Source organism: Neltuma alba, unplaced genomic scaffold (assembly GCF_004799145.2).
Source record: "Neltuma alba isolate B1F8T4 unplaced genomic scaffold, ASM479914v2 tig00011375_pilon, whole genome shotgun sequence".
Taxonomy (NCBI): domain Eukaryota; kingdom Viridiplantae; phylum Streptophyta; class Magnoliopsida; order Fabales; family Fabaceae; genus Neltuma; species Neltuma alba.
In genome coordinates, this window is record NW_021636069.1 from 434,157 (window position 1) to 454,492 (window position 20,336).

Here is a 20,336-nt window from a genome sequence, read left to right on the forward strand (position 1 = left end):
CTATTCTTCTAACCTAACTAATCTCAATAATAAACAAGATCAAATTCTTATCTCCTAAAATGGATATAGTCAAACAAAATGAACATACAACTAGAAATTGATTAAATGAAATAAGACATAATAAACTTTTTATTTCATGAGCTGTGACGACACCTTCCAACACCATCAATGAAAATCATGCAGCATTTTTCTCTCAAATTATTTCAACGTGCCTTAAAGGCACTGAAAAGCAACCAGATCATGAGTAGGTCCTTTGGATCAATCACTCCTACTCTAGTTGCAATAAACAGGGCCCTTCCTCTCATGACAAGGCACAGTTTGAATGGAATGGAATGCAATCTTGATCATCATGAATATGTTTGCAATCTTTATTTGCGATAAGAAGGTACCTGAGAAACTTAAAAGGAAAATTTTATCGGACTGCTATAAGACCGGCTATGTTGTATGGTAGTGAATGTTGGACAATAAAGGAAAAACAAGAGCACAAAGTTGGGGTAGCAGAAATGAGGATGTTGAGATTGATGTTTGGTCATACAAGAAAAGATAGGATTCGAAATGAAAATATCAGAGCAAGAGTCGGTGTGGCACCTATCCAAGAGAAAATGGTTGAAAATCACTTAAGATGGTTTGGACATGTGCAGAGAAGCTTATTGGAGGCCCCGGTGAGGAGGGTGGATCAGACAAGATGGAGTCCCATAAAAAGGAACAGAGGAAGACCAAGAAGAACGCTTAATGAGGTCATTGAATGAGACCTCCTAATCAACAACATATCTAAGGACTGGGTTGTTGACAGAGCACGACGGCGTCGTGTAATTCATGTAGCCGACCCTACCTAGTGGGATAAGCCTTGTTGTTGTTGTTGTATTCTAATTTGTGTTGGTTCATTATTTTGCACAACCCTTAGATTTATATAATATTGGTAGTAGGCCCAACATACTTTTGTTAACCCACAAATTATAAGTAGTCTTTAGTAAGATACTATAACAATCCAAATTATGAGAATCAATGATTTGATACTTACCTAGGAAAGCATCTAGTAACAAAATCATCAATGACAATTCATGCATCTTTCAAAGCTGTGAATATCTTGCAACAAAACCACGCACCATATAAAAGAAACTGCTTAGGAGAACAACAAAGAATACCTTGCAACGAAACCAAGCACCACGATAACCCGGTTGTAAAGACCTTGTCTCAGCCAATTGACCAACTTGAAATGGTAACTCATGCATCTTTCAAGAAAAAGCCTCCAAGCTTTTCTATCTTGTAAGGCATAGAGTAATAACCTTATACAACAAAATCATCAGAACTTCTCAAGCTTGTTGAAGATTAGCATTAAGACGCTCAATACCAAGGAGAGGTGTGAAGCAACAAATTTTAAATTCTACATGAAAGAAAGATGAGCATTTGATCAGATTTAAAGACATAAATTTGAGGGTACAAAAAACTGAACCGAGCACTAAACCAGTTGATATACTAGTTTAAGGGCTACTAGGTCAAATTAAGTTAACTCAAGATCAAACTGATTATATTAAAATAATCTAATTTAGTTTATATTGACTAAAAATTTATTTTTACTGAAACAATATTAAAAAAAATAGACAGCAAAGGTATTACATGTATACATATAACATGCGTTACCACAAAGGAACCCCATCCACTTATCTGCGTTTCTTTTAACAGCACTTCCTATTTCTTTAATGTTATAATATGTATTAATGGGAGAATGGGGGGGAAAAACATGTGAGGTTGTACGGCCATGAAAATACGAAAAAGAAAAGAAAAATGCTAGGGCTGCCGCCTTGGTCTAGCAATGCAATGGGCCCATTAATGCTTAGTCTCAATCCTTCTTTTCATTTTTTTTCCCTTCTTCCTCTTTTCTCTCCTCATCTTCTTGTTCAACCTTTACCAACAATGCTTTATCCATCTTCTCATTCAACCTTTGCCAACGATACTCTCTCCATTGTTCAGGTACTCTCCATTGTCCCTCTCTCACTCGTGATGATCGGAAAAACATATCAAACTGGATAACCCACCCCATTCAGTGGGTTGTCCAACTATTATCGATTTACTCTAGTTCAATCCGGGCAATTCTGGTTCCCCATTTTTCCAATTCTGTTAGAAAGCCCCTGATTATCTCCCTTGATTCTCTCCATTAATTGCCCATGATATTAGCTAGAAGATATATTTCCTAATTTATTGAGATATTGCAATATATGTAATTTATGACTGATTGATTGTAACCGGATATTATTTCTCATCCGGACTCTATATATTGTAACCCAATCATATGGAATAATACATGAGCATGAAATATTCAGCAAAATAAACATGGTATCAGAGCGTAGGGTTCCTCCTGAACCCAGAAAACTTCGTGCGTTGCTGCCGTGAGATAGAGAGAGAGAACGCGAGGAGAGAGAGAGAGAGAGTGAGGCGTCCCAGATCTGAAGCCAGGAGCAGACCGTGGACAAACACCGCCCCTCCAGTCCTCACCGGCGCCCTCAGATCGGCGCATCCCTTGAAGACGACGTCGAACGGATGCGCGTGAAGGCCGCACGCGCGCGTCACAAGCTCCGCGCGTGAAGCCCACGCGCCGTCATGCCTCTGCGCGGAATTGCACGCGCCGCCGCCGGAAAACCAACAGTGCCTCCCAGAGATCCAGAAAATGAACCCATCAGAATTGCCACCCCTTTTGGGTGGGTCCGTTCGTAATATTCCAATGGCCCTTATGTCCGGTACATCCTCAAATACTCAAAGCACTCCTCTTCACCTTAGTCACCTCTCAAGCCTCTGATCCAGAACCATCCCTAACCTCTGAACATCAAGCTATGGTGGTGGCTCACAAACTTAATGGTAGCAACTATCTCCAATGGTCTCAAAGTGTATTAATGTATCTACGTGGGAAGCGTAAGGAGAAATATATCAATGGAGAGGCAAAACAACCTTCACATAATGATCCCAAATTTGACACCTGGTTTGCTGAAAATAATCAGGTGATGTCTTGGCTGTGCAACTCAATGACTCTTGAAATCAGTGAAGGATACCTCTTGGCAAGCACAGCTAAGGAAATCTGGGACGCTGCTAAGAGGACTTACTCCACACTAGACAACACTGCAGCCCTATTGGATCTAAGGAGGCAGCTCAAAGATCTGAAGCAAGGAAACTTAACTGTAACACAATATTACAGCACTTTAACGAAGATATGGCAGCAGTTGGATCTCTTTGAAGTTCATCCTTGGAAGGACATGGATGATGCTAATTACTACAGACAACTGGTGGAAAAAGGACGAACCTATGACTTCCTATTGGGTTTGAATGATGTCTTTGAAGAAGTAAGAGGCAGAATTATGGGTCTAAAACCGCTTCCCTCCCTATTTGAAGTCTTCAGTATGGTCAAGTTTGAAGAAAGCCGGAGACACCTCACTCAGGGTAACCAAACCCCAGTAGATGGCTCAGCATTAATCACGAGGAGGTCCCCAACATTCGAGGGATCTGAGAAGAAAGGGAACAAGTGGTGCAATCACTGTAACAAGAAAGGCCACACCAGAGACGAATGTTGGAAACTACATGGGAAACCAACCCAAGGGAAGCAGAAACAACGGGAAGATAGAAAAAGCCACCACACCTCCTCTGAAGAAAAAGGTGATGAGGGAGACCAGTTGACCAGAGAAGAGCTTCAAATGCTTCGTAAGATACTTGAAAAACAAAACAAATCAAAATCTGTTCCCAACGTGAACTTGATTCAGTCAGGTAATTCTATTATAGCCCTTAATGCAATGGTAACTAGTGATGAAACCTGGATTGTTGACTCCGGTGCTACAGACCACATGACTGGTAATAAGTCCTGCCATGAGAACCTTAGGGTAAAAGTAGCAACTGGACTATATACTAAAGTTGAGGGTGTTGGCATTGTGGCCCTATCTGATGATCTGGAAATCCATAATGTTTTGTTTGTTCCTGCTCTTACCTGCAACCTTATATCTGTGAGCAAATTGACTAAAGGACAAGTCGGGGAGGAAGATTTTGACTGCTAAAGAATGGGATGGACTCTACTACTTTGAAGGAAAAGATATGAAGACTGCAGGAGCAAAGAAAGCTATGGTTAGCTCTAATTCTCAGAATAAAAATGTAATGTTGTGGCATCAAAGATTAGGCCACCCCAGCTTTGATTATATGAAGCATATGTTTCCAACTTTATTCAATAAAAATTCTTTTCCTTTCCAATGTGAAACGTGTCAAATTGCCAAACAAACTCGCGCCTCTTATCCCAAACATACTTACAAACCTACTGCCCCGTTTACATTGATTCATACTGACATTTGGGGACCAGCCAAAATCAACACCCGAACAGGCACAAAGTGGTTTATTACATTCATCGATGATCACACCCGGGTCACATGGGTTACCTTATGAAAGAAAATCCGAAGCTTTACAAATTTTCAAAAACTTTCACTCTTTTGTGAGAACCCAATTCCAAACTCCCATCAAAGTTCTGAGAAGTGACAATGCCAAAGAGTATGTGAGTGGAGCCTTTAGGGAATTTCTTGAGCAGGAAGGAATCCATCACCAAACCTCATGTGTCTATACTCCTCAACAAAATGGAGTTGCTGAGCGGAAAAATAGGCATCTTCTAGAAGTAACCCGAGCTATTATGATGGAAAGAAATGTTCCAAGTCTGTTTTGGGGAGATGCTGTGCTAACCGCTGCTTATCTCATCAATCGAATGACCTCAAAAATTCTCCATTTCACTACCCCCATTCAAAAACTCCTCGAGACCTACCCCACCTCACCTATCATCAATACCATCCCTCAAAAGGTCTTTGGGTGTGTCGTCTTTGTTCATAAACATGATGGGGGCAAACTTGATGCTAGAGCAGAAAAATGTATTTTCCTCGGGTATTCCTCCACCAAAAAGGGTATAAGTGTTATTGTCCCACTACCAGAAAACTCATAATCTCCAAAGACACAGTTTTTTATGAGGATGATGCTTATTATCCCAAATTACCCATTCAGGGGGAGCACTATGGAGTAGAATGGCTAATTACACCTGAACCTATGACCAATCCCAACACACATCTTGCCACCCCTCTTGAACTTGCCATACCACAAGAAGAAATCACTGTCCCTGAACCGGAACCAAAAACCCCTAGTCCTACACCTCCACTAGAGCACCAAAACCCCACAAACACTCCTCACCCGACTCACCCAATGGAAACGAATGCTGAAATTGATGCAGGGGTGACAGAGCGTTCAAGTCCTCAATCAGGTGAGCAGGATAGTAGTAGTAGGGTTCCTTCCATTCCAAGGCAGCAACATGATTCCAATCCAGAGTTGGATCCTGAAGAGCTAGGATGGCCCATTGCACTTAGAAAGGGGGTAAGATCATGTACTCAGCATCCTATTCAAAAATTTGTCTCCTATGGCAATTTATCTGCTAGAATGCAAACCTTTGTGGTGAATAGCTCACAGGTGAAGATTCCAGAAACATTTCAACAGGCTATGAAAGATCTTAATTGGAAACGTGCCGCATATGAGGAGTTGAGAGCCTTAAAGGAAAATAACACGTGGGATATTACCACACTTCCTAAGGGCAAGAAAGCAGTGGGTTGCAGGTGGATCTTCACCCCTAAATTCAATCCTGATGGAAGTATCAACAAGTACAAAGGAAGATTAGTTGCAAAAGGGTACACCCAGACTTATGGGATTGATTATCAAGAAACGTTTGCTCCTGTGGCAAAGTTCAACACCATCCAGGTACTCCTGTCTCTAGCTGCTAACCTTGATTGGTCTCTACATCAACTAGATGTGAAGAATGCTTTCCTAAATGGAGATTTGGAGGAGGAAGTGTACATGGAAATCCCAGATGGAGTAATAGCTCCACCCAACTCAGTTTGCAAACTGAAGAAATCACTATATGGCCTGAAGCAGTCTCCACGAGCGTGGTTCGACAGGTTTGCCAAGGCAATCAAAAGGTTTGGCTACGTCCAAGGACAAGCTGATCACACTCTCTTCGTTAAACACAGTAATGGAAAGGTAACGATCCTAATTGTGTATGTGGATGATATAGTCATAACTGGCAGTGATGAAGTTTCTATCTCCCAACTCAAGAAAGCTCTAGCTAGGGAATTCCAAGTGAAGGACCTAGGACAAATGAAGTACTTTCTTGGAATGGAGGTTGCCAGATCCAAAAAGGGTATAAGTGTGTCTCAACGAAAGTACACACTTGATTTGCTCCACGAAACAGGAATACTTGGGGCTAAACCTAGTGAGACGCCTATGGAAGAATCATGTAATCTGGAAGTGAAACCAGACGGGGTACCAGTCAACTCAGAAAGGTACAGAAGACTTGTAGGTAAATTGATCTACTTGACTCATACAAGGCCTGACATTAGCTATGCTATTGGAGTAGTAAGCCAATTTATGCATCAACCCCAGGAAGAACATATGGAAGCAGTATACAGAATCCTGACCTACCTCAAACTCAATCCTGGAAGAGGAATATTCTTTAAAAAGGGGAGTACAAGGAACATAGAGGTCTACACTGATGCAGATCATGGGAGAGCTGTGGATAACAGAAGATCTGTCACAGGATACTGCACTTATGTTTGGGGAAACCTAGTCACTTGGCGAAGCAAGAAACAGACAGTAGTCTCAAGGAGTAGTGCTGAAGCTGAGCTAAGAGCTGTAGCCCTGGGGGTATGTGAAGGAATGTGGGTGATCAGACTTCTGAAGGAATTGAGAATTTCCTATGAAGGACCTATGAACCTCTGGTGTGACAACCAAGCCAGCATTGAAATGACCAAGAATCCTGTATATCATGACCGAACAAAGCATGTTGACATTGATCGGCACTTCATCAAAGAAAAGGTTGAAGATGGCACAATTAACCTGAGCTATGTGCGCTCAACTGATCAGATTGCTGACGTCATGACCAAACCTTTAGCCAGAGTCAAGTTTGAAGGGCTTCGAAGCAAGCTGGGAATGGTTGACATTTACTCTCCAGCTTGAGGGGGAGTGTTAGAAAGCCCCTGATTATCTCCCTTGATTCTCTCCATTAATTGCCTATGATATTAGCTAGAAGATATATTTCCTGATTTATTGAGATATTGCAATATATGTAATTTATGACTGATTGATTGTAACCGGATATTATTTCTCATCCGGACTCTATATATTGTAACCCAATCATATGGAATAATACATGAGCATGAAATATTCAGCAAAATAAACAAATTCAAATATTAAATCAGACCAGACCTCCAGCCGGTTGACCAGTTTCCAATCTAAATCAGCCAATCTGGTCCCCTTTTTTGTTTCTTGATAAATTTAAACTAATACTTTTATGACAACAAAGACAAGTTTATCATGCCAAAATAAGACAAAATCAAAATATCTCTCAACAAGGAAAAAAAATTTTCCCCAAAGCCAAATAAAAGCACCTTTTAGCTTGGCTTACTAATCAAGTCTTTGCACACACAAGGATACAAAACAAAAAAAAAAAATTCATATATTAAGTCAAAGCCCAAACATTAGTTACGGTGAAGATGAGTTTTCAAGCAAAAACAACACTAAATAGTCATGCCTTTGAATTTCAACAAATTATAATCGTCACTATTATGACATATTTATACTTCTGTAGTACCTTGGTATACACCCGCCACAAAAAACCATTAACCCCCCAAGAATGCAACCATTCGAGAAAGGAATTACAAAAAGAGCCCTAGTAAAAACATAAATCATTAAATTTACAAATTGCATGACAACATACAAAAACAATTGTAGCAAGCTTCCCAGTGGACTGAAATTTCACATAATACCACAAGATAAGTATGACATGTTTCTTTTTATGAGACATTTAGAGGTTGTCTCAGATTTTGTTTGTTGATTTCCCATTTTACCCGCATTAATTATTGATATTATTGATATAATTGTATTTACTTCACACAAATTCTCTCTTCACCACATATTATCTTGCTTCCACATAAATGAGAGTATTTTTTGCAAAAAGGTTACATTAGTTTGCATACTTATTGTCTTCAACTAATTTTAACATTTCAACCAACATAATTTAGTTAATTGTCTATTATAAAAAGCAACGCAAGGAGTATTCTAAAAGAGCAACATCAACAATTTACGAACAACATGATCATGTTGCAACATCATTTATGACGAGGTCTATTTATTATCAAGCAATAGACATTAAGAGAAAGAATGACTAACCAATATTCAACATTCTATAGCTAATTTGGCTTGCCAAATAAACTCTATAAAATATGAAAAATTATTACACCAAATTAAACAAATCAACAATAACATTGAAGAAAATTTCTAGTTCAAAATCATCAAATATAAATACAAAAAAATCCATAAAATTGTATAAAGCAGATCAAATGTGACTGACATATATAGATTTTTTAGGGTTGATGATCTAATACAAAATCATTAACACAATACACAAATCAATAAATACTTGATGCTAAGATCCTCAATCAACCACCCGTGAGTATGACTTGAATAATTTTCAATCTCAATAACAAAAATTCACCAAGAAAAGTTTTGAATTTCAATATTATTCATGATCCTTGGTAATAGACAAACTCTAAAATAGAAAGTCAAATGTCAAGTATTCAATTGTGAAAATAACAAGAGATATATATTAGTCCAGTAGGTTGTGAAGTTAGTATGTTAGAAGAATCAGAGAGTAATAATTACTTTATAATTATATATGTGTACATATATATGTAAATCACAAAGACTAAACCTATATTGTTATTATTGATTCTAAATTTGTCCAGAACCCTATTCATATTTCTAATTTCCTTCTTCTCTTTCCTTATGTTTCCTAATTTTCTCCTCACTCTCTCTTCTTTTCTTCTTCCCCCTCTCCTTCTCACATCAACTAGGTTTCGATCATAGGACTTGTGGATTATAGACTCATCACATTTTCACAAGAGACTTACGGGTCATGAGTACTAAGACTTGTGACACTGTTTGGGTTAGAAATGGCCCAAGAGCCATCACTATGCATTTTACAATTATGATTCTTGCACTATGTATTATTTGAATGAAGGCAGAATGTGTGTTTTGCAAGCATAGCCTAAATTGGTGTGGCAAATAGTGGATCCAAATATGGAGAAAGAGAATGGGAAGGGGTGTCAATTTTTCTTGCTCCAGCTTGCTAAAGATAGCCTACACTAGCACCAACACATGATTGTGCAAAGAAAAGAAACCATTCCAACTACTATCAATAAACTTTTGCAAGAAATAAAGACCCTTCTAGTGAGCTTAAAGGCTTCCCACCACCTAAGGAAGGCCATAACCATCCTATCATACTGCAAGAGGACACAATTCCTATTAATCTCAAGCTTTATTGTTACTCATTAGCACAAAAAGATGTTATTCAAATAGGTGAACTTTATTCAAAAGTTATTCAGGAAAGTCGTTCCCCATTTACAACACCAATTGCCTTGGTGAAGAAGGAGGATTGATCTAGAGAATATGCATCAATTATAGGGTACTCAACAAGACAACTGAGAAGAACAGGCATCCAATTCCTACTGCAAAAAAGCTTTGAGATGAATAAAGAGACACCAAATAGTTCACCAAGCTAGATTTGAGAGTACTCACTTGAAATTAAGTATCTATTTACCTCGTTTTCTTACTACGATTGGAAATCTTATATTTCACATATCCATTTCCGAAATAGTGTAAAAAGAAGTACTTCAAGTCATTGAATTATGCCAAAAAAAGTTATCAACAAGACTAGAATTTGCAGCAAGAGAGGGAGTCCCTATTTCATTTCTAAGCATGGAAGCAATATCAAAGGGCTATCATCAAATCAAAATAAAGCCCCAAGATACATACAAGACATCATTTAGGGTACGTTTGGCATGAAAAATTTAGAGTAGAGGGGAGGGCAAGGCAGGGAAAGGGAAGGATTTTGATTATTTTCCCTTGTTTGGCAAGATAAAAATTTTAGGATGGGAGGGAAAAAATTTTTACATTTTCCCTCCCTTCCCCTCATAAGCCTTCCCTCCAAAATTGGAGGGATTTGGAAGGAAAGAGTAATATTTTACCCTATATTGACTAACATACCCATATTAATTTTTTAATATTCCCATCTTACCCTTCTGCCTTTACCACAATAAAATCATAAACCCTATGTTTGTTTTCAGCCGCAACCTCCATCTCTGCTCTCTGGAACTCAGCCCATCCGAACTAAAGAGCTTGTTTCAAGAGAAAGCAAGTGCACAATTTCTGAAGCTGCCATTTTGTGAGAGCTATTTCTTTAGCTTCCCTCCACATCTATCCAAGTTTATTTCTTCTCTTTTACTCACTTTCTCCCACAGATCCATTGCTCCTTCTACTGTTTTCCTTGCACTTTTCCCCTCATAAGATTTTCTATTTTCTTCTCCTAGTGCTGGCTGTTTATCTCATATATTAAATGCTATTTATAATTATATTTTATTAATTATTCTATAAAGTTTGTAAAAATCAACTTAAATAATATAAGGGCAAAGTACAAAAATATTTTTCCTCCCCTCTCTTTCTAAACCAAACAAGATAACATTAAAATTTCTCCCCTCCTCTCAAATTAATCCAAACAAGGTAATATTAAAATCCCTCCCCTTCCTTTCATCTCCATTCCCTCCATTAAAATCCCTTCCCTTCCTTCCCTTCCCTTTATTAAGCCAAACAACCCTTAGATTGCATTCAAGTCACTATGACTGGTTAGTCATGCAATTTGGCCTAACCAATTATCTAGCAACATTTCAAGGGGCTGTAAATAGCATTTGTAGACAATAGTTAGGACATTTTACACTTGCCTTCTTCAATGATATATTGGTTTACAACCCAAATTTAGAAGCACATATAAAGCACTTGAGAGTAGTGTTAACGCTATTAAGCGATAATCACTATTTTTTTTTTTTGGTCGTAACCATCCGGTATCCAACCACCACCTTTCTGGGCCCCAGCTCATTGGCCAGATGTACCCGAGTGGCTGACTAGTCCGGATTCGGGGTAACGATAATCACTATTTTATCAAGGCAAACAAGTTACTTTTGCCGGAGTATTTTGGCCATATCATTTCTAAAGAGAAGTGACTACAAATCCTCAAAAGATTAGTGCAGTAATAGATTGACCAAAACCTTCAACCACCAAACAATTAAAGTCTTTCCCAAGACTTGGAAGATAAAATAGAAGGTATGTAGGAGGTTAGAGACAAATAACGATGCCTTTGCTAGATCTTTTGAAGAAAAATGCCTTCCAATAGACTAAAGAGGCTACTGTAACTTTCAAAAAGCTAGAGGAAACACTAGTTACAGCACCTGTATTAGCACTTCTAGGCTTTAACAAAGTGTTTTATTTCGGAAATGGATGCATGTTGAACAAGGACAGGGGTTGTTTTCGTACAAGAAAAACAACCCATTGCTTTTGTCAGCAAGTCCTTGGGGCCAACAAAAGCAACTTTTGGTTTTTGAGAAAAAGTTACTTCTTGTGATACTTGTGGCTAGAAAGGAAGAAGTTTATTACCAGAACAAATCAATGAAGTCCACAGTTTCTACTATGATAGAAATTAAAGACCTCCTTCCAAATGTATTATGTCGCTAAATTAATGGGATACGAGTATGAGATACAACATAAGAGGAAAAATGATTATACAACAGATGATGCTCTTTCTTACCGTCCAGAGTCCTAAACATTGCAAATCACCTTAGATACAACATCTGTCATGTTGTTACAAAAAATCAAAGATAGCTAAAAAAGTGACACAGATTTAAGATGCCAAATTTATTAGTTACAAAGGCAAAATGGTAGCATCGAAGCTTACACTAGGCATGACCCAATATGCACCTTTGAGCCCAAGCCTTTAAGGGCAAATCTTATGCTCAATTTATGAATCAATAAGACTTTCCAGCATCTATTCCTACATTATCATAGCCAAGTTTGAAAGGTTTACAAAAGTTGTGATAAGCTTGGGATATATTCAACGTCAAGCAAACTACATATTTTTTATAAAGCATTCAAGAGGGGAAGTAGCAATTCTTACTGTTTTTACTTATGATATTGTCTTAACCAGTAATGACTTAGTTGACATAAACAAACTTAAGAAATCATTAGTCACTACCAAATGTATTAAAAACGAAGACTTAGGTAGTCTAGGATATTTCCTTGGAATAGAGGTAGCTAGATCTAGAGAAGGGATTGTTATCTGACAGAGATGATATACACTTGATTTGGTAAAAGAAACAAGGATGTCGAGGCCATACTTGTAGAAAGTTAGAAACACCAATAGAACATGCCTATAAGCTTGATGATTAAAACAAGCCATCAACCCAAAAAGACGAAAAGGGAAAATCAAAGACAGCCTAAGAAAGAGAAATCCTAGTAGGCATCGAGAGGTATAAAAGGTTGGTGGGAAAGCTGCTCTATCTTTGCCACACATGGTCTAATATAAGCTATGGCATAGGTGTGGTGAGTCATTTTGCAAATTAACCACCAAAAGAACACATGAATGCAACCTATAAAATCCCGCACTACTTAAATATGAAACTAGGAAGGGGGCTTCATTTTGCTAAAGAAAGCTCAGGGGAAGTCAAATTCTTGATTATGGGTAGTCTATACCTAACACAACATTTGTTATAGGCTATTATCTCTAGTTTGGGGAAGTCTTGTAACTGGAGAAGTAAGAAATGGTCTATTGTATCCAAGACTAGCATTGAATATGAATTTTAAGCTCTAGCACATGGTGTATGTGAAGGATTGTGGTTACTTAAAGTGCTGAGAGTTAAAACTTAAGCCTAACATGCCTATTTTGATATGACAATATGAATACTATTAGAATGGTTAGAAATCCAATTCACCATGAGTGGACCAAGCATATAGATATAGACAAACATTTAAGAGGTGTCTGGGAACCATTAAAAGCACTTGAAAAAATGTTTTCACGCAAGCTCAGAGAAAACTTCTCTCATATACTTAACTCAGAGAGTAAAATCACTTTCAAAAAAACCAATCCAAACACCCCCTTAATCAAAGAAAATACAGATTTAGGAATCACTGATCATTTGATCTAGTCTGTGTTCGCTCATAAAGTCAAGTAGAAAAATTCTACACTAAGCCATTCGCCAAACCTCAATTTTAAGAACTTTGAAATAAGTTGGAAATGATAGACATCTATTCACTAACTTGAGAATATTGACATCAATTTGGACCTTTGAGCCCAAGCCTTTTAAGGCTTATCTTATGCCCAGTTTAAGCTATTTTTTAACTTGCCTCTTATCCTCTTCAAGTTTGACAGCAAATCTAGATTTAAGTTCTGAGATTTATTTAGATTTACTAAGATTCTATTCTTGGTTCTCCTTACGTAATTTGGCTAAATCCTAAAATTAACTAAAACCTTGGGTTTGTGCACCTGTAAGTGTACTACTTCTTCTATGGATCAATAAGACTTTATGGCATCTATTCCTACATGGTATCAAAGCTAAAATGATCCAATTCAACTTAACGACCAGAGGTGCTTGCACACATCAACGTTAAATACATCATTATCGCTAGTGACTCCAATTACAAACCATCAAGTGCCACACAAGGGCAATACCATTACAAACTATCATTTAAATGGCCATAACTATCTCCAATACGTTGCTGGATTTATGTCACAAGAAAAGGAAAGTTTGGGTACTTGGTAGGTGTTGTAAAGAAACCCTTTTCCATTGATTTAAAAATGGTGAATGGGAGGTTGAAGACTCAATGATTCAATCAGAGCTGGAATTAGCACCAATTTCTCCCTATTTTAGACTAAAAGCATGGGAGATCACAAAAGAAATGCCTACTACTCTGAAAAATTGAACAGCTGTTGTAGAAATCAAAGCAAGCTTGAACAATCTCAAACAAGATAATTTAAATGTCAGAAAATAAGAACTAACCTTGTTATCTTGTGGCAACAACTAGATTATACAACACTCATGAATAGTCATGTACCATTAATGTACACCTCTAACCAAAAATAAAAAAGGAGAAAAAAATCTACAAACTCGTGCTTGGCATAAATCCCTCATATTTCAAGACGCATCATGAACTAGGATAAGCTCCCTAATTTCCTAGACATATTCTTCACTGTCAAGCATGAGAAAAGTAAAAAGAAACTCACCCCAACCAAACATCCACATCTTGGTGAATTGAATCTAAAGCTATGTTCTCTAAAGGATCTCAAAATAATAGTAGAGAGAAAAGAAGTGGCAAATGGTGTGATTAATGTTAAAGATCAAGCCATGCAAAAGACATAAGCTAGAAGCTTCATGGAAAGCCATCCCACCACAAAGGAAGAGGCAGGCATGATACAAAAGCACTTGCAACCACTCCAGAGCGCAAGCTAGAGTTTGATGATGAGTTTCTTAGAAAATTACTTGACAAGCATGATAGTAAAGATCAATTGGTAGCCATTGGTAATATTGCATACATAGGCAATGTGGTCCTTACTCTTAAAACTATTGTTCATCATGAGAGAGTATGGACAGTTGATTTAAGGGCTATTCGTCATATGATAGGTAATTTGAACCAGTTATCCTTCTATAATATTTAAAACAACATAGAGAAAGGAAAGAGGGAAAGAGGGGAAGGAGAGAGAGAAGAATGAGATAAAGAGAGAAATTGTAAGGAAAGAGAGACGAAGAGGCAAGACCAATTGAATACTTCTGTTGTTTATTTATAAAAGTCATAAACATACATTTGATTAATAACCATAAGGGTTATTTATATAGGCAAGGTGGAGATGTTCCTAATGACTAGTTGTCAAATGTATGCTATGAATCCTAACTAACTAATGGTTAATGAGTTCTACCTACTCCATGCCAATATTACAAATACATAAAAATACCCCCTTCCAAAAGGACACATGACATCAATGGTCATTTATAACAAAATCGAGAAATTTTTGTCATAGCTGAAAAGAGGCATTCATAAGGCTTCTTCATCTAGCATAACTCTCCATTGCACCAAGAATTCTAATTACCCTCTAGTGTTTTCTACCAACCCCTTATTAATTAAATTCTTTGATGCAATGAGATTAGAGTGTTTTGGAAAATCAATTAATAGGCGTCTTTGTTCAACAAAAAGGACTTGACATAGTTTAAGCATAGAAACATGGAATGCAAGTGAACCGAGATTCTCCTAGGAGACCCTATAAGCAACCTTGCCAACCTTCCTGATCTCCTTGTAGCTACTGAAATCTACCTATAATGCTGTAACTTTAGGAAAATCTATTGGCCCATTGAAAATTCTCCATCAACCATGTGTGAATCAGCCTTCTACTCCATTATATTAGTTGCGCTATGGAGATGATCTTTTAAGACAACCATTATCTATTCTCTGGCAATAAACTGTATTTGTGTCCATATAACAACTCATGCAGAATTGCTATAAGCCTATAATGGCTATATGAAAAGTAGTAATGCACCACTACTTAACTTTTTTGAAAGGGGGTCTTGTTATATATTTGCAATACTAACACAAGGGTATGTAGGATTCATTAACTGTTAGTTAGGATTCATAAGACACATTTACCTATTAGCCATTAGGAAAACCTCTACTCTTATGATGATATTATAATAAATAAATAACAAAATTATGTGAGTTAGTTAGAATAATAGTTAGTTATTAGCAGTTGGAATTTGCCTATATAAACAAGCTTATCTCTCATTTGTAAGTGTGTTGTATTGTGATCAACCTAATGGAATTCTCTTTCTCTTCTGTTTATTGCCTTCTAATCTCTCCCCCTTCTCTCTAATTTCCCCTATTCTCTGTTTCTCTTCGCTTTCCCTTCTCTCTCTCTCTCTCTCTCTCTCTTCCAATAACACAACAGTGGTATCCAGAGCCAGTCTTTCCTCAGCCCTACCCACTACTTGGTTCTTTCTCCCTCATTCCCAATCAGTTTCAAGTTCCATGGAACAACGTCTCCTGAACATCAAACAAAATTGAATTCAGTTGATGGAATACAAGGCTCTGTCAATAAATTAAAAGAGGCCCTTCTTGGCTTGTCCACGCAGCTGCAAGAACTCATATGACAAAAAGACTTGCTTCATCTTCAACATCGAGGATCCTTGGCAGAATTTAATTCTGAATTTGACGCAATTTCCTCCAAACTCTCATTGCTTGAAGAATGGTTAGTCGACACTTACATCTTGGCGCTACAAGAAGACTATGTTGAACTAGTCCATCTGTTTAGGCCTCAAACGATGCACGAAGCCAAAAGCCTCACAAAAATGCAGCTCACTTTGCAATGGAAGGGCAAGAAGAACGAGGCCCAAGAGGTATTCGTTGGAATGCAAGAATCGTTCGGCGTCAGTGGGCAACCACAGAAGAGTCCTCAAGATGTTTGTGAAGACAAGTGCAAGAAACCCATAAAGATGTCAACGAAAGAAAGAATGCTTGAACCTCCTGTTCCTCAACAAGAAACCGAGAGCAATGGTGCAGCCAAAACCATGCTAGTAGACTTCATGGAGCGAGCACAGACGTGTTCACATGTAACACAGAAGACCAAAGATGCGAAGGTAAGCCCGAAGACGATGACGAATGGAGTTATGGTTGCCATGCATGGAGTTGTTAATGCTCTTCCCAAACCAAAAATGTGGGGTAGCGTGAAAATCACTTATGTTGTTAACGGGTCTCTAAGTGTTGACTTTGTTAAAGGATCACAAGACCTTTCGCACGCAACGCACAGGTGGAGCAACAAAGAAATCACATTTGCGTGTGGTGGATGCCAGCCATTAAGGTCGAGTTTTACAAAAATGTGTTCGGGATTGTCTATGTCTTTAAACTTGATGCATAATCGAATGACTTGGAGAAGTGAAGACCATGTGCGACTTTCAAGACAAATTGAACAGGTTATGGATTGTAAGTGGCAAGCAAAAGCTCATTTTGAAAAGTCAAATGCCCAGTTGTCTCCCCTCTTCTGTAAGTGGCAAAAGTATTGTGAAGATCCACTAAGTTTGATTAATGGTTATACAGGCCTTATCTTTCAAGAAAAAGGCCCAAGTTCGTTGCTGCAGTGGATCAATTCAATCAAGCCCACAAATCTATCACTTAGTTGGGTCCCCTTTATTCAAGTTTTACCTACAAGAATTCTAATTAAGCATAGGGGTTATTTATAAGTAAGGGTAAAGGTGTTCCTAATGGCTAGTGGTTAAATGCATGCTATAAATTCTAACTAATTAACGATTAAAGAATCTTATCTACCCCTATGTCAGCAACACAAATTTATAACAAAATCTTATTCAAAATATCACTCCTTGCAACTTTCTTATGTTTATCAAGGTTGTTCATAGAAAGTTTATTAAGGCACATGGAATTGGTGAAGCATGTCTATTTAGGAATTTGATTCTTAAGAATGTGTTGTATGCCCTTGATGTGAAATGTAATCTCCTATTTGTTAGCAAAGAAACAATCTTGAGACTACAATGTTGATTTTTCTACAAGTCAAATGTTCCATATGCCTTTTTCTTGTTTCTTGCTATAAACTCCAAAATTTGCAGTTTGGGCCATAAGCGTGGTAGATAAGGAATTCCCCAAGTGTCATATAAGTCTATTTGCTACCAAATCTTTTGCATTGTAAATCGCGTGTTGATCAATCCGCTAAGTCTTTAATCATACCTAAGTAAGCCTCCTTGGCTAAATCCCTAATCTTCTTTGCTGTGATTGCCAACAAATGCTCCACATTGATGTGTAGGTCATGGAGTTTATGAGCCATGACATAACCATGGAATTTTCAGCAGCTCAAGTTTCAAACTTGGAGTTAGTTGAGTTGCACCTCCAATGATGTACTTTTCATTTCCTTTACCTCTAATAAATAGTTGTCCTCATTCAATTTGCACCCCATGATTGAACGCGGGGTTGGGACTTCGATGTTGCTTTGCCTCAACTTAGTTGAACAGATCTACCTACCTCATGCAAGTCAGAGCTAAGGCTGTTGTTGCTACCTTTGCTAAGGAAAGCACCACACAAACCAAACTAAACTTTGCTCTAAGTCATGATGTTGGTCCAATACCACGTTCACACTCAGAAGAAGAATTCTTACTATTGTCAAATCAATGTTTACACAAGATATATAGAATAGTGTAAGCAAAACATCAGGATAAAACAAAGCACTAGACTAATTTATTCTAATTCCACAACATTTGGGATTTGATGGCAGAGAGATATTAGGTCATTCTAAGTTATACTAGGTCAAACCTAAGTACAACAAATAGTTGGTCATAAAGGCCCAATGAGCCAACCAGTAGTTCTATCCTATAGACAAAATTCTATGGTTATTATGAGCTCACAAAAGCTTAGGCATTTTGGATCTTATAGAGTGACAGAAAAGAATGGGCCACTAGCCTACAAGCTTGGGCTTCCTCAGGAGTCTAGAATACATCATGTTCACCATGTATAATCGCTCAAACTTCGTCCAAATCCTGCAATCAAACAAAGGCATCCTCCTATTGAATGGTCTACTCCTCCTACACATTCAAACTTGAAACCATTTTAAATAGGAAAGTCAAATGTCTTGGAGGAAGTATTATAATAGAAGTCTTGCTCTAGTGGAGAGGGTTACAAGATGAAGAAGATACTTGGGTTCCTTTATATCAGTTTTAGCAGCAATTTCCTGTTTTAAAGTTTCAAACCTTTTTTTCCCCAATGAAAAGCTAAATACTACAATACCGACAACAGCACCAAAAAAAAAAAAAAGAGGGTAGAACCTAGCTTTCCTCATCTCCTAGCCAGGCCTTTGGGGAGGGGAGAATTGCTATGTAAATAATAAAAGGAATAAGAGTTAGAAAGTTAATCTAGTATAGGGGGTTAGGTAACAAAAATTAAGAAATGGGAGTTTATAATTGTATATAAATAAGGAAGAGGGACTAAACCTATGTTATTATTGTTGATTATGAACCTATCCATAGCACTATTCAAATTTCTTATTTCCCTCTTCTCCCTCTCCCCCCTAATATGCTCCTCTCTCTCTTCTCTTCTTCCTTCACCTCTCCTAACATCATATTCTTTTTAGATGACAGGGCATATGATAAAGAAAAATACAAAAATTCTAACATGTTTTACACCCCAACAATTTTTTATGGTCAAATATCAACATTAGGTCTTTAAAACTTAAGCTTCTAAAGGTTTAGGGATGATACACAACTAACTCATGTTTTATTATTTTAGCTCAATTTTAATTATAGCTCTCTTTGTCTTGAAAACATTTTTGCAAACAGTTGAGATGCATCCATTAAAGGTACCCATATTATGTGCTCCATAGCATATGATCCTTTACCCAAACAGCATTCAAACATCAATCAGACTTTACAAGGCTTTCCAGTTATCAAACTTTCACCAATAAAACTAAAATCCCCAATGTCTCATGGTGTAACGACGGCATGAAGGAAGGAAAAAGAAACAAAAGCAGTAACGTCACTATAATAAAAATGCTACCAGAAAAAAAACCATGGAAGTGCCTTAGAGCAAGAGTCCCAAACCTGCCCTACAAGAACACCGACTAAAACCAAACCACCAGTAGATAAAAGGAGGAAAATGAAGCTCTGCACAAAACTCAACCCACCACGGCGCCTTGAACAGAGAAAGACGAAGATGCGTTTGACAATGCAAATCAGAGTTCAAGCATCAGTCCTCTGGAAATCCACTCGTGCAATCGCCCGTGACAGAGACGAAGAGGAACGAAATTGAACCCCAGCGGAGGAAGAATTCATCGTCAGAAGGAGCTGAGTTTTTCAGAAATTTCCCCGCCACCCTCCTTTAAACACAAAAATGGGAAATTTGATTGGGAAAATCGCAACAAAAAAAAAATATGAGAAGTAAAAAAATTGCAAACAAGTACCCACCAGAATATTAATATTGATTTTGACAACAATTAAAAAATAAATAATAACAATTTTTATAAACAAGTGTCTCTATATAATTTTTTAATTTTTAAAGCTTTTTTATAACTTTCCCAATTTGATTTATGGCTATGAGAATAATTTTTTTCCCCCTCAAATATGGAATAAGTTGAAGTAAGGAAAGTGCTGACAAAAAGTATATCAAAAGAAAAGTTCAAGCAAACAAAAAATAAGGTGCATTTTGTATTTGATGCATCTTTGTTGGCCCAAAAAAATTTGATTTATCTTTAAAATTATCTATTTTATAATTGAAATAAAAGTAGAATTGATATTCTTATTTGTCTGTTTATTTATTTATTTATAATTAAATTTCACTTTTATATTATTAATATATTATTACATTTACTTTTAGGGTAATTACACAATTTTAGGATTTTTCCTCCATTCAAATTCGAATAATTGAGA

At 37.3% G+C, this 20,336-nt stretch overlaps 1 protein-coding gene across 8 annotated transcripts in view; it reads right to left on the reverse strand.

The window, feature by feature from the left end:
- The window catches only part of LOC114712583 (uncharacterized), a 61,264-nt gene extending 41,519 nt beyond the window's left edge, over positions 1-19,745 (reverse strand). The window contains exons 1-2 of one of the 8 annotated variants that reach the window (XM_028897130.1): positions 19,512-19,742; positions 1,146-1,384 (exon numbers count right to left, since the gene is read on the reverse strand). In XM_028897130.1, the coding sequence (XP_028752963.1) occupies positions 1,146-1,232 (87 nt within the window). In that variant the 5' untranslated portion in view covers positions 1,233-1,384; positions 19,512-19,742. Of the gene's footprint in view, positions 1-1,145; positions 1,385-13,931; positions 13,952-19,467 lie in introns of those variants that run through there. The other 7 variants (XM_028897136.1, XM_028897133.1, XM_028897132.1 and 4 more) reach the window with 7 other exon arrangements.
- Positions 19,746-20,336: the final 591 nt, after the last annotated feature.